The 15,426-nt window shown below is 53.9% G+C and overlaps 1 protein-coding gene across 3 annotated transcripts in view; it reads right to left on the bottom strand.

The window, feature by feature from the left end:
* Positions 1-1,530: 1,530 nt before the first annotated feature.
* The window catches only part of SSH2 (slingshot protein phosphatase 2), a 218,674-nt gene continuing 204,778 nt past the window's right edge, over positions 1,531-15,426 (bottom strand). For all 3 annotated transcript variants that reach the window (XM_038759596.1, XM_038759597.1, XM_038759598.1), the window contains 2 exons: positions 6,870-7,677; positions 1,531-4,715 (listed from right to left, as the gene is read on the bottom strand). In XM_038759596.1, coding sequence (XP_038615524.1) covers positions 2,694-4,715; positions 6,870-7,677 — 2,830 coding nt within the window. In that variant the 3' untranslated portion in view covers positions 1,531-2,693. The remainder of the gene's footprint in view (positions 4,716-6,869; positions 7,678-15,426) is intronic.

Below are 15,426 nucleotides of genomic sequence, written 5' to 3' on the forward strand. Positions count from 1 at the left end.
CTCAGCAAGGGAGAGGAAGGACCCCGGGCACAACCATGAAACATCGAGATGCAGATCTCCAGGGCCGGGCAACTACATAAGAATATCCAACAGTCAAACGGTCAGAGAGGGAGAGATGGCAGAGCACGGAATTGCCTTCTCCCCTCTCTCTAACAAGTGGTTTCACAGTAGGGAGTCATGGGCTTGTGCCCTCATAAGAGGTATTTCCTCTTGGCTCAGGGCTGCCACCTGCATCCGAGGTGGAGAGTGAAATCCCAGTAACTCTGCTCCTGCCTCTTCCCCGTCTGCATGCGCACGCGTGCAGAGGAAGGGTTGGGGGGTGGGGGGTGGGGAGGGTCTTCACCGACAAGACCGTGCATAGATTCAAAGAGAACAGTTTGTCCACCTGGAACCGTACAACCAATGGAATTGGGAAAGGCAGCCGCGGTTCCCGCTCGCCCCTCCACGAACACGTGCCACTTCAGAAAACTTCGCCACAACGTTACACATCAGGAACCACACGAGATGAATCACAAAACCCTTCATGGAACACATACGGGAAATGCATTTCGTTCAGTGCGCTTACAACAAAGTTACTAGACCACGGAGACACCTTCTGGGAGGCAGACGGCTGCACATCCACGCCCAACGGCCCGAGCCCATCAGCAGGGACTTTGGGCCCCAAAGTCACCTCAGATGCCGCCTGGAACAGAAGTTCTGCTGCAGAATCAGCCAACCTCCCCGTTTCTCTGGACGCTTCCTCCGGAACGCATGGCGCGGGTGAACCCTGAGCCAAGTCAAGCACGGAGAGGTGCCCGGGGCCCACCTGTCACCTGCGGAGATCTCACCAGCTCAAAACAAAAAGCGGGAAGCAATTTTGCAGACCGCTTAGGTCCGGGTGGACTCTGCTCGAGGGAGGTTTGGAGCCAGAGCCGTTTTTGCAAGAAGAAAGGGGCTGGATGCATGGGTGAATGCTGCTGTCGGCACAGGTGAGTTAGCGCCAGGCTGTGGAACAGAGTCAACCAGTTGGGCTGGGCCAGGACCTAACCCTGATTCTTAGCCAGCATGTTTGTGCTTGGTTTAGAGTCTTGCCCCCTAACCCTGGTTCCCAGCCTTCAGCAGGAGCTGAGACCCTGAGGCCCTGAGACCCAGGGAGGTGGCAATATGGCATTACCTTCTTTCCCTCTCCTTGGTCGGGGTGAGGCTAATGGCACCAACCAAGTGTGGCCTCCTGGAATATCTCGCTCCTGTCCACCACTGGTTCTCAGCGTGCCCGGGCCCGAGCTGACCCGTTCCGGCTTTTTTTTCCTTCTCTCCCTCTCTCTAAGAAATGACGGATGGTCAATTTGGCAGAAGCTGGTGATGAGGTGTCTCTAAACAAATCCACCATCATTGTACTGTGGAGATTCCCACCAACACTACCGAGCTAATTCTGGTTGTGTGTGTGTTCCAGTTTCCAGACAGCAGTTTTGCTCCTTTGAAAAAAAATGACAAAAACAAAAACAAAACCAAAATCCAAAACCCTCCAATCCACCCTCCCTCCCTCAAAAAACAAAACAAAAAGACCCAACTTGTAAGAAAATGACAAAATTATCTACATAAATACTGTATATACAATTTGGGGAAATGACAGAACCTTCCAGGAAAGGGGAGAAAAACCACCTCAGGTCAAGTTAACAGTGATAGTACAGAAAGGAAAGCTTTGCATTCAAAAGAGGAAATCCATACATAACATAACAATTCAATTCAAACGTCCTAAAAAACCAACAACAACAACAACAAAAAGGACAAAACAGGCAGCATTGTAGGAAACACAGCATGGGGGGAAAAAAGGGGGGGGGGGGGAGATACGTGGCCATTGAACTGGGAGGGCCCAAAGCCGTATTCAAGTAATGGAAGGGTTAAACCCTACAGAATCATTCACTTTCAAAGAACACCCCACTGGCCAATTGCTGCTTTCAAAGGAAGGGTTCATCAGGGTAGGGGGGACCAGGAGCCAAAGCTAAGAGGCACAGCCTGGCCTAGCGATCCCATCCCCGGACCACCGCGACCCTCTCTCCCTGCTAGCCCTCTTGGCTAGCCTCTTGGAAGGACCGGCTTCCAAATTCACGTTGCCTTAGTGCCGGTTGTTCTAACCCCGGCATGTGGCCGGCTGAAATCCCATTCCCTGGAGCTGGGAGAGAGCGATCCTGGCCACTGGTCGCCGGGTGTTTTCCCGTGGATTCAGCCGGAAGGCCCAAGTCTGAGCGCTCCGTTCCCCTTCGGGCTGACCTCGCCGGGCGGGCCCTCCAGACCCGATTGGCGGCTGCGTGTTCCCCATGCCACCCGGCGCCCCTCCATCCCCTCTTTCCCATCTGCCAGGCAATCCGGCCTTCCCGGGGGCGAAGGGAGTGGGGAGGGTTGGGGTAGGAGGAGGGGAGGGAAGGTGGCACAAGGCAGGTGGCGGCTGATTGAAAAACAGCAATAGGCTTTGTTCAAGGTGCTCTTGGAAAATGAGGTTTGTGAGGTTGAGTTTAAAGAAAAAAAACCAAGGTTTTGCAGTCTGAGTCACCCACACAGAAAACCCAAACCCTGCATGCGCCAACAGTAAAATGACAAAAGAACAAAACAAAACATATAAAATGAACCAATAAAGTGCATGTTCCTTACATATTACACCTGCCCCTTTTAAGAACAAACTTTCTTTTTTTTAAGTCACCCCGGGGGGCTCAGGGTCACATGGTATTGTAGAAAGGGCGGGTTGTTCGCTTGTCATTAGACCGTTTCAATCTCCTAAGGGGGTGAGTTCTTCCATACTGCTGGTGGACTGATAGAGCCAGCGGTGGGGCAGGGCGGGGGGAGTCTGGCACCTGGGCCTGTGGCGATGGACAGCCCCCCTCAGAGCGAGTCAACTGGAGTCCTGGGCTGGGGAACCAGTTCTGCTGCGTTGAACCAAAGTCTTTGGCGTACTGCACGAGAGGTGTCTCTATTGGCTTGCTCTGCACAATGCATTCTGTTGTTTTCAGCTGTTCTACAAAATACTTGGTGGGCTCTGGATCTTGGGGGTGGGCTTGGGGCTCTGCCGGGCTGGGCCCCGAACCAAACCCCGGCCCCGTCGGATCTGCCCCGCTGGGACTCCGGGGCAATGCGGGGCAGGGGCAGGGGCAGGCCGTCTCAGGAGGGGCAGGCTCCTTCGTGCAGAAATCGTCCTTGGAGAGATCCAGACAGCCCAGCTTGGCCAGTGAGGCGGAGCGCTTCATCTGCGACGGAGCAGTGAGCCCGGCGTGCCGGAGCCGGGCCTCCGTTTCCCGTGCCCGTCCCCCTGCCCGCCTCGGGCTGAGGCTCTGACTGGCACCGCCACCGCCACGGCAGGGTGGACCACGGGGGAATGGGGACGTGGGGGAGCAGGTGGTCCGCCCCTCAGGGCGCTCGTGTCCACTCTCGGTGTGCTGACCTACTGATTTTAAATTTTCACCATTCCTGGGCGGCCCCCCGCCACCGTCCGAGCCCGGGTCTGGGCCAGCTTGCCAGGTGCTGGGCACTGCGGCGTCGAGGTCCGTGGTGCTGTCCTGCTCCGTTATGCCTTCGATGTGGACCATGGCCCGGGGCTGCAGGAAATCCCAGTTAGCAGAAGGCAAGTGTGCCGCGTGGCTGACAAAGGGGGCGGCGGTCCCAGTGGGGGCCGGAGGGCCGGGGACCTCCTCTTCGGGGCTGCCGAGGGTGAACGAGGCTTGGGGGAGGCCAGCGGGGGGCAGAGACAGCACCCCTGGGCGCGGAGGGACCACTTCTGGGCACAGAGTGCTGTTGCGATTTTCATCCAGGGCACAGACAGGCCCCTGGCTGGGCTTCTCCACCTTGGCTTTGGCCAGCCCTCGCTCCCCGCTCTTCTCTGCCATGCACCCACCGGACCCCGCCCGTTGAGGGTCGGGAGGCTTGACCTCTTGGGAACACTCAATAATCTCGATCCTCTTGGGACAGGGGCTGGAGAGGGCTGGTGCCTCGGACCCTGGGCCCGGGATCACTGTCCTGGGCTCTTTGGGTGCCCCCTCTTGCTTGGGGCAGGGGTCCGGCGGAAGGGAATCCCGCATGACCGGGGCAGGCTGAGGCTCCGGTGGCACAGGTGCCTCAGGCTGGAGGGGCGACCCAGCCTCCGGCCCACTGCCTTTTCCATCGAGCCCGCTTATCTCCGGCTCCCGGGGCCCAGGCGGGGGCTCAAGCACGAGGCCCTCGCTCTTCCCTCTCGGCGTTGTTTCGGCCGGGGCTGGGTCATTCTTTGAATTCTTTCGAGGGGGCAATGTACATATAGGGGAAGCGCCATGGTGCTCCTGCTCTTGCCTTAAGCGCTCTTCAAACTCCAAGGTTGCCCGCCTCACTGACCCCGGACACCATTTTGGCCCTGGGTTGCCCGCCGGGCCCCGGGGCTCCGGCTCCTCCTCCCCCGAGTCCCCCTCTTCGAGGGCCGGAGCGGGCTGTGGCGGACCCGGGGAGCCTTCCGGGCCCCATCTCCCTGGGTTTCTCCCCGGGTCCGGCCCCGGGTTGGCGGGTCTGCTCTCGGCTGTGCAGGCCCCCTCGGCGGGCGGCTCCTGGACGGCGCTCCTCTTTGGCGTGTGGCACAGGCTGGGCAGGGCGTCTGCCTTCTGTTGGCACTGTCCGATGCCTTGGTGGATGGACTCGAGCTCGGTTATGATTTCCTTCACCGAAATGGCGTTTTCCGAGTGGGAGCGTGGGAGGCCGGTGCTCACTGGCTCGGGGACTTCCTAAAGGGAGGAGAAGAGGGAGATGGTTGGAATGCTTGAGTTGGGCAGCCCATTTCTCGCTCAGTGCCCGTCTGGACCTTCAGGGGTGATTCTCCTGGGAACACCTGACCTGGGGTGGGGAGGCTGCCTGGAGCTGAAGACGACGCGAAAACTGCCAGGCCAGGGATCAGAGTATCAGCGGTCAAGGCCCCACCGGCTGCTAATCACCTGGTCTGTCCCGTCCTCATCAGTTCTCTCTCTGCAGTCCACTGGGCAGAGGCAAGCCCGGAGCCCTCTGCAATCCGCAGCCATCAGGGCAGGCGGAAAGAGCCCCTCTCCACCATCCAAGATGGGCCGGGCCAGATCCATCTACAGGCCCTTTGTCCCGGGACCGCCCCGACCTCCTGGAGCCTCTTCAGACTGTGAGAGGAGTCCCAGGACGAGCCCAGACTGGGTGGAGCTAGGAGGGCACCAGGGGACAGGCTGGTATCCTGCTGGTATCCCAGCCTACCAGCTTCCATCCTCCTGGCCCGGCCCCTTCTGCCCACGGCCCGGGACTGCCGCCGCTGCCTCTCCTGCAGGGCCCTGCACAGCTGCTGTCAGTTTGTGGGTCCCAAGGCCGACGGGGTCCAGAGCTGGGCAGAATGAGAGCCTGGAGAGCCTTGGGCTGGGAATCTCCCCTGCTTAAGGAGTCTGAGGGCGGGCAAGGAAGTTGGGGCGCTACTGGTGCCCTTAGAAAAGAGACCTGGTCAGGTACTAGGCTGGGCACTGTTCCAATTTTCAGGGCTCATGGGGCTCTCACCTGCAGGACCCACACTGGCTCTGCCAGCTGGGTGGCGTCTACCTAACCCACCTAAGAGAAGCAACTGTTGCCTAGTGGAACAAGCACGGGTCTGGGAGAACAAGCACAGGTCTGGGAATATACACCACCTGTCTGCTGTGTGACCTTGGGCAAGTCACTTAAATTCCTTGTAAAATGGGGATTAAGCCCGTGAGGCCCATGTGGGACAGGGACTGTGTCCAACCTGATTACTCCGCATCTAATCCAGCGCATAGAACAGTGTCTGGCATAAGGTAAGCACTTAACAAATACCACAAAAAGCCCTTAAACTCTCTTGCTTCCCCCATCTGTCGGGTAGGGACTGTCTCTATATGTTATCAACTTGTACTTCCCAAGCGCTTAGTACAGTGCTCTGCACACAGTAAGCGCTCAATAAATACGATTGATGATGATCTGTCATTTATTTTAACGTCTGTCTCCCCCTCTAGACTGTACAGATTCTTAAGGACAGGGATCAGGCCTACCAACTGTATCATTCTCTCCCAAGTGCTCAGTACAGTGCTCTGCCCATCGGAAGTGCTCAATCAATACCCTCGACAGATTGGATGATTCCACTGGAGGGGTGGGTTGGATGCTGTCCCCGGCTGATCCCTCTGGACCAGGTATGTGGTCTGTTAATTCTATTATATTGTACTTTCCCAAGCGATTAGTACAGTGCTCTGCATAGAGTAAATGCTCAATAAATACCACTGATTGGTAGACTGGTCTTTCTAAGCCCTGGTCAGGTACCTTGGCTGGCTTCAAAAAACCCAACCGGGTTCTACTGCTCGGTTAATCTCTCTGATGGCAGTTTCCCCGTGGATGCAACAGAATAGGCTAATGCATAATCAGAACCTGCAAATGTCAGATGAGGCTATTTCAAAATGCCAGCTCCGTGCCTGGAAGGCCTCTTAAGAGGCGTCATTCTGATCGTGAGAAAGATAGGGATATTTCCCTGGGAAATGCCCTGGGCTCGCTTCTTCAGCAGACAGGACCCTAACGAGGCGAGTTGGAAAAGCCAGAAACTGGGGCATGAGAGGACCCCTTCTGGGCTGGGCCCTGCCGCGGAGGGATGACTTGTCAATCACCTTCAAGGGCCCGGTGACGGTGCAGGGATGGATATGTAAGAGAGGGGGAAGAGATTCGCGGGTGGGTGACGGTGCAGGGATGGATATGTAAGAGAGGGGGAAGAGATTCGCGGGTGGATCAACTGCTCAGATGCCGGAATAAAACCCAGGTTCCTGGCTGGCAGATCCTTCCCAACCGCCTCCTTCCCCTTCCCCCCGACCGGCCCTCCTCCCGCTCCCGCGACCCAGGGCGCGCAGGCCAGCGGGGACCCGCTCCGGGGACTTCACCTTTGGCTGCTCTTCGTCTGTGGAAGACTCCGACGTGTGCGGAGTGTTGCTCGAGGAGGTGCTCCTCTGTCCATCGCCCCCCACTTCTGGGGGCCCCGCCTCCGAAGCCGAAAGGCGGGAGAGCCCGTTCCTCCCCGCGCCGGCCTCGTCCGACCTGGAGTGGGAGCGGGAGCGGGTCTCCTGGGAGAGCTCCACAAACTTCTCCCGGGCACTGAAGAAGTCGATCCTGTCTGTGCTGAAATCCGAGACCTCGGCCTGCGGGCAGGGCTGGGGGCTCGGGGAGCTGGGGTCGGGGGACGCGGGAAGGTCCTTCAGCCGGGACGTCAGCTCTTCCATGGGCAGCAAATGGACGCTGTTGTCGGTCTTCAGCGCGTCCGTCTCCAGGTCTTCCAGGGTCAGGTCCAGAAAGGCTGGGGCCATCTCCAAGGGCCGTTGGGGTTGTAACATGGCCTCGGGGACTTGGCAGTTGTCAAGAGAGAAGCAGCTGGCGGGGCAGCCATTGAGATTATTCAGGTTCAGTTTGTCCTCTATCTGTCCAGTATGGAACTCCCTGGATGTAAACTCAAAACAGATCATCCTGTCCTGGGGGCACAGTTCCTTCGGGTTGGCGTCGGGCTGGACCACGTGCTCCATGAAGAGGGGAGGGATAGACGGGTGGCTGTCCAGGGTCTTGCTCTCCGTGATCTGGTCGGCGGAAGAGGTGATCTCTTTCCTGTTGAGCTCCATCCCCGACTTGCCGATGGGCTCGTGGTGGTCAGACAGGTCACTGTCCGAGTGGGACCGCCAGAGTTTGTTGTGCCGCTGTTTGCTGCAGGGACACAAAAGGGGTGCCATCCATCACAGCTGCTTCCCTCCCCCAATCGCGGCCTCCCCCACAGGTGTCTCTCCCTGTGCAGGTTGGGGTTCAAGAAGATGGAAGGGAGGGGTGAAAAACCAGGGCGAAGCCTGGAGGTTGTGAGGGAGAGAAGACTGTAAACCCAGTGCGGGCAAGGATTGTCTCCCTTTAATGCTGAATCATACTTTCCAAGCGTTTAGTACAGTGCTCTGCGCACAGTAAGCGCTCTATAAGCATGACTGACTGAATGAATGAACAAGCAAACAAGGGGGTGGGGAGGCAGCCAAGAAGGTAAAGCTTAGTGGAAAGACCACGGGCTTGGGAGTCGGGGGACATGGGTTCTAATCCTGGCTCTGCCACTTGTCTGCTGTGTGAACTTGGCCACTTAACTTCTCTGTACTTCAATTACCTCATCTGTAAAATGGGGATTAAGACTGTGGGACAACCTATTACTTTGTATCTACCCCAGTGCTTAGAACAGTGCTTGGCACATAGTAAGCACTCAACAAATTTCACAATAATAATTACTATTAATAAAGCAGAGTGACTTTATTGTTCTATCCCATGCTCTTTGTACAGTGCTCTGCACGCAGTAAGCATTCAATAAATACCACTGATTGACTGGAAGGAAGGCTGGCCTCAAAAGAAGTTTCTTTTGAGCCGGGTTCTAGTCTCGGCTCCATTACTTGCTCGCTGCGTGACCACGGGCAAGTCGCTTTTCTTCTCTGGGCTTCAGTTCCCTCATTTGTAAAATGGAAATTAAGACTGTGACCCCCACGTGGGGCAGGGACTCTGTCCAGCCCGGTTTGCTTGTGTCCACTCCAGCGCTCAGTACAGCGCCTGGCACATAGTAAGTGGTTAACAAATACCACAATTATTACTATTATACTTATTACTATTATTTAGAAGAGTCTGTCAGTGGGGCCTCCAGGGAAACTTTTGGTAACCAACCAGTCACTACCAAAGGCAGTCACAAATCCCTGACACAGACAAGATTTGGCCAGCTCGGGGGTGCAAGGGAAAGTTGAGGAAGAGAGGCCTGCCCCAAGCTGCCCTCTCTTGTTTCCCACACTTCTGAGGGCTGCTGGGGGGCTGTGAGGTTCAGTCAGTCGGTCATATTTATTGAGTGCTTACTGTGTGCAGAGCACTGTACTAAGCACTTGGGAGAGTACAATAGAGCAATATAACTTGTACTTCCCAAGCGCTTAGTACAGTGCTCTGCACACAGTAAGCGCTCAATAAATACGATTGAATGAATGAATGAACGCCGGGGTGGCTCCCAAGGAGATCGGGTTGGATGCAGGCTTTGTCCCACAGGGGGCTCTTACCATTTGTATTACTCTATTTATTTATTTATTTGTTTATCTTATATTACTTTTTATTTACTTATTTTATTTGTACATGTTTATTCTATTTATTTTATTTTGTTAAGATGCTTTGTTTTGTTGTCTGTCTCCCCCTTCTAGACTGTGAACCCACTGTTGGGTAGGGACCGTCTCTATATGTTGCCGATTTGTGCTTCCCAAGCGCTTAGTACAGTGCTCTGCACACAGTAAGCGCTCAATAAATATGATTGAATGAATGAATGAATGGTGCTCGTGATGGAGGTCGCTTTAATTGTTGCAGAGTCCTTTGTACTCTTTGGGTTCCAGCAAGGAAACCTCCTATCCGAAGTCCCAGCCAGGCTGGTAGAGGACGCAGCGTGGGGAGAAGAGACTGAAACTGCTGCAGAGGTTGGGACCGGATGAATATTCATTTATTTTACTTGTACATATCTATTCTATTTATTTTATTTTGTTAATACGTTAGGTTTTGTTCTCTGTCTCCCCCTTCTAGACTGTGAGCCCACTGTTGGGTAGGGACCGTCTCTATATCAATCAATCAATTAATCGTATTTATTGAGCACTTACTGTGTGCAGAGCACTGTACTAAGCACTTGGGAAGTACAAGTTGGCAACATCTAGAGACAGTCCCTACCCAACAGTGGGCTCACAGTCTAAAAGGGGGAGACAGAGAACAAAACCAAACATACTAACAAAATAAAATAAATAGAATAGATATGTACAAGTAAAATAGAGTAATAAATATGTACAAACATATATACAGGTGTTGTGGGGAAGGGAAGGAGGTAAGATGAGGGGGATGGAGAGGGGGGCGAGGGGGAGAGGAAGGAAGGGGCTCAGTGTGGGAAGGCCTCCTGGAGGAGGTGAGCTCTCAGCAGGGCCTTGAAGGGAGGAAGAGAGCTAGCTTGGCGGATGGGCCAACTTGTTGCCAACTTGTACTTCCCAAGCGCTTAGTACAGTGCTCTGCACGCAGTAAGTGCTCAATAAATACAATTGATTGATTGATTGATTGATGAAGCAAAGTGGCCTAGTGGAAAGAACACAGGACTGAGAATTAGGAGACTTGGATTCTAATCCTAGCTCCGCCGCTTGCCTGCTGTGGGGCCTTAAGGTAAGTCACAACTTCTCTGTGCTTCAGTTTCCTTGACTTTAAATCGGGGATTCAACACCTACTCTCCCTCCTCAGATGGTGAGCCTTGTGAGACAGAGGCTGTGTCTGATCCAGCTGTATTATATCTACCCCAGAGCTTAGCATGGTGTTTGTCTCCAAGTGCTTAAATATCACCAGTTTGATGATTAATCAATCAATCGTATTTATTGAGCGCTTACTGTGTGCAGAGCACTGTACTAAGCACTTGGGAAGTACAAGTTGGCAACACATAAAGATGGTCATCATCATCATCAATCGTATTTATTGAGTGCTTACTGTGTGCAGAGCACTGTACTAAGCGCTTGGGAAGTACAAGTTGGCAACATATAGAGACAGTCCCTACCCAACAGTGGGCTCACGGTCCCTACCCAACAGTGAGCCCACAGTGTGTGTGTGCGTGCATGTGTGTGAAATTATACTTAGGTTGGCCGACAGAAATATAATGGATTTGTAGCCCATTTTAACCCGACATTAGTCACAAGAAGCCAGTGGTAACAAGGAAGTGAGGGGCTCTGGATCGCTATGAGGTCTTGACTGAGCACGGCTCAACGTCCAAAGTGGACGGGGTTCACCCTCAGCGGCACCCCTTCAAATGGAAGGACAACTTCACCTGCCCTGTGGCGAGCACCCCAGGAATCACATGCAGGGATTAATGGGGCTGACAAAACTGTGGGAAAACATCGAGCTGAGGCGCCCAATGGACCCGTGCCAGCCTGAACGGGCCCGGCTCCTGCCCTCGGCCTCATCCCTGTTCTTAGGACGCCTGGCCATCCTCCTGATCCCCGGGGGTGGTGTCACCCCGAAGCTCTCTTTTTTTACGGTATTCGTTAAGCACTTACAATGTGCCAGGCACTATACTAAGCTTTGGCGAACACACACGCTAAGCAGGTTGGATTCTGCGGCTCTTCCTCGGAAAGGAAGCAGCGTGGCTCGGTGGAAAAGAGCCCGGGCTTTGGAGTCAGAGGTCATGGGTTCAAATCCTGGCTCCGCCACTTCTCAGCTGTGTGACTTTGGGCAAGTCGCTTAACTTCTCTGTGCCTCATTCCCTCATCTGTAAAATGGGGATGAAGACTGCGAGCCCCACGTGGGGCAACCCGATCACCTTGTACCCCCCCCCAGCGCTTAGAGCAGTGCTTTGCACATAGTAAGCGCTTAATAAATGCCATTTTTTAAAAAAGGGCAGGGATAAACCAGCTCAGAAACAAAGCTCCTTAGGAGAACCAGATGTTATTTTCCACCCTTTCCTGGGTGCGCTCCATCAGTGGAATTTATCGAGTGGTTACTGTGTGCAGAGCACTGTGCTAAGCACATGAAAATCACAATGTAATGAAGTTGGTAGGTAGGTGCGGGATGGTGCACGGCCGGCACCCACCCCTAGGGGGAGAAAGTGCACCACACATACCACCCGGAAGGGCAGCCCGGGCCAGTAGGCCCAGCTTCTGCAGCCCTTTCCCAACTTTCCAGCTGCCCTACAGACACTTGGTAAATGAGATGGTCCCATTTGGGGGGCTCTGCCCCACCACCCCATGGACCTTCTGGAGTCCAGCTTTGGGCTGGGGTGGTGGGACCCTCCTGTCTCTCCCCACTTCCATCCATACTTCATGCTGCTGCCCGGATTGTCTTTGTCCAGCAACGCTCTGGGCATGTTACTCCCCTCCTCAAAAATCTCCAGCGGCTACCAATCAATCTGCGCATCAGGCAGAAACTCCTCACCCTGGGCTTCAAGGCTGTCCATCACCTCGGCCCCTCCTACCTCACCTCCCTTCTCTCCTTCTACAGCCCACCCTGCACCCTCCGCTCCTCCGCCGCTAATCTCCTCACCGGGCCTCGTTCTCGCCTGTCCCGCCATCGACCCCCGGTCCACGTCATCCCCTGGGCCTGGAACGCCCTCCCTCTGCCCATCCGCCAAGCTAGCTCTCTTCCTCCCTTCAAGGCCCTGCTGAGAGCTCACCTCCTCCAGGAGGCCTTCCCAGACTGAACCCCTTCCTTCCTCTCCCCCTCGTCCCCCTCTCCATCCCATCTTACCTCCTTCCCTTCCCCACAGCACTTGCATATATGTTTGTACATATTTATTACTCTATTTTACTTGTACATATCTATTCATTTTATTTTGTTACTATGTTTGGTTTTGTTCTCTGTCTCCCCCTTTTAGAATGTGAGCCCACTGTTGGGTAGGGACTGTCTCTATATGTTGCCAACTTGTACTTCCCAAGCGCTTAGTACAGTGCTCTGCACATAGTAAGCGCTCAATAAATACGATTGATTGATTGATTGATTGAAGTAGTGGGAGTGGTCATCATTGCTGTTGCCTCCTGCCCCCTACTGCTGGCCAAGGCCTGGCCATGGGAAAGATGGGGGTGGGTGAGGAGAGGGTGGGTGGCCAATGTTGAGCACAGAAGGAGGGAGTTTGTTGTTCCCCCACCACCCCCACCCCTATCTCTTCCCAATCAACAGTATTTTCTGAGCACTTACTCTGAGCACGGCACTATACTAAGTGCCTGGGGGAGTACGATACGGTAAGTAGACATGATTCCTGCCCTCGAGGAAGGAGCTTCGTTCCAAACTAGTGGAGGCAATATCCATTATATGTAGGGGAGGCAACTGACTATAAAGATAGATATGGAAGTGACTCTTCTCCTTGCTCTCCCTCCTTTCCCAGGTCTCCCTCCTCTCTATACCCTTCACTCAGCCGTGTCCCACTGAGGCCTCACCCTCTCTCATTCGGGGCTCCCCAATTTCTGGTCACCATAACCCAGGAACCTCAGAAATAGTGGCCCTTGCTGCGGTTTCTCCCAGGCTCCCCACTATTACCAGTCTCAAGAACCCAGATGGGGCTCTGTTTGGGAAAGCTAAGACCTACAAACCTTCTTCCCAGGCCCCCGCCAGCTGTGTTGGATGGGCCCATTCTGCAGCTGAAATTCTGAGGGAAGGTTTTGAGGCTCCCAGGTGGGATGCCCTGCCCAGATGCCTGCCCCCCATCTTGGGGACCTGCCCCCAACCAATCAGGAACCAAAGCCTGCCCTGACTCCAGAACTCTCACTTAGGCTTTCGCATTAATAATAATAATTATGGTATTTGTTGAGCGCTCGCCATGTGCCAGACACTCTTCTAAGCGCTGAGGTAGATACAAGGTAATCAGGTTGGACACAGTCCAGTCCCTGTCCCAAAACGGCTCACAGTCTCAATCCCCATTTTGAAGAGAAGCAGCGTGGCTCAGTGGAAAGAGTAAGGACTTTGGAGTCAGAGGTCATGGGTTCAAATTCCGGCTCTGCCACTTGTCAGCTGTGTGACTTTGGTTAAGTCACTTAACTTCTCTGGGCCTCAGTCACCTCATCTGTAAAATGGGGATTAAGACTGTGAGCCCCACGTGGGACAACCTGATCACCTTCTAACCTCCCCAGCGCTTAGAACAGTGCTTTGCACATAGTAAGCGCTTAATAAATGTCATTATTATTATTATTACAGACGTAACTGAGGCACAGAGAAGTTATGTGACTTGCCCAAGGTCACATAGCAGACAAGTGGTGGACCCGGAATTAGAACCCACAACCTCTGACTCCCAAGCCCTTGCTCTTGCCACATGGCCACGCTGCTTCACATTAGAAAGAAGTGCAGGAAGAGCCACTCCAATATGGGGGTATAATGCAGCCTGTGGCTATAGTCAATTTAAGCCATCCAAGACCTTACTTATGATTCAGTGCTCTGTGAGTGTCTCGATACAAACAGAGGGGTAGAAGGGAAAGGGCAGAGGGGGGTGAAGGAGTGTGTGTGTGCGTGCATGTGTGTGAAATTATACTTAAAGTCGGTCCACAGAAATATAATGGATTTGTAGCCCATTTTAACCCGACATTAGTCACACGAAGCCAGTGGTAACAAGGAAGTGAGGGGCTCTCAGTTTTATTACCTAACCTGTTGGCTCCATCTCTGTCTGGCAGGCTGTCAACAATTAAGATGCCAAAACAAATTTCAGCCCCAGGTCATAGAGCCAGGAGTGGCAGGCCTGGCCCTTCCATAATACAGAACTCAAGGGGCACCCGCTCACACCTACTACCTTGGACGGGAGGGTTGTGGCTCTTTTACAGAATAAGTGGGCCGGGAGGACCGTTGTGACTCTTTTACAGAATAAGTGAGCCGGGAGGACCGCCTCTCACCACTGCATCTGGATGACGCTGGTTGGAGGGGGAAAATCTCTCAACTTCTAAACCGGAAGTAAAATGTGTCACGCAGTCCAGCACACACCCATCCCCTTGTTTCTTGATTTGTGTACCTGGGCACGGAGGTCAATTGTTTGGGGAGGCTGGGGGTGGGGGTGGCAGAACAAGTACCGCTCTGGCCCTGGGGCAGGAGTCAGTGTTGGGACAACTTCCCTCGATTTGCTTGTGTGTCTGTTTGTCTCCCTCTCTCAGCCTTTGTTTCCTCTTCTGTAAAAAGAGGAGTCTATTCCTGCTTTCCCTCCTACTTAGACCATGAGCCCCATTTGGGACAGGAACTATATTTGACCACTGAATGTCTGTTAAGGACTTACTACATGCCCGCTACTGTACTAAGCACCGGTAGATAATAATAATAACAATAATAATGAATAATTATGGTACTTGTTAAGCACTTACTAAGTGTTTAGCACTGTTCCACCTGCTGGGGTAGATCCAAGCTAATCAGGTTGATCACAGTCCACGTTCCACATGGGGCTCACAGTCTTAATCCCCAGTGTGCATATGAGGTAACAGAGGCCCAGAGAAGTTAAGTGACTTACCCAAGGTCACCTAGCTGACAAGTGGCAGGTCTGAGATTAGAACCCAGGTCCTTCTGAATCCCAGGTCCTTGCTCAAACCACTGGGTCACACTGCTTCTATGACTTGGACCACCATGATATCTCGGTAGGCTCTTGACACACATTTGGAAAGGAAATTCACTCTGTGCCCTAGAGCCCATTTGGGTCTGGAGGAGGAGGGGAATGGAGAAAGCAGTAACCCTGTGGTAGAAAAGAAGTGCCAGCCTCCTGGTGACTAGTGCCTGGGAACGTTCAGGGGATCAAAAGTTCCCCAACAGCACCAGGGGTCGGGGAAGGAAACCTTCCCCGCCGCCCCCATGAGTCGGGAATCCGATACCCCAAACGCATGGTCCAGGTTGCAGGTGGCAGTCGCTCGAAACCCGAGTCAGTCCGAGGGAACAGAAATCGGGCAGGTACCCGCGTGAGCCGAGGGCGGAATAACAAGCGGCGGCTGGCAG

Source organism: Tachyglossus aculeatus, chromosome 17 (genome assembly GCF_015852505.1).
Source record: "Tachyglossus aculeatus isolate mTacAcu1 chromosome 17, mTacAcu1.pri, whole genome shotgun sequence".
Taxonomy (NCBI): Eukaryota; Metazoa; Chordata; class Mammalia; order Monotremata; family Tachyglossidae; genus Tachyglossus; species Tachyglossus aculeatus.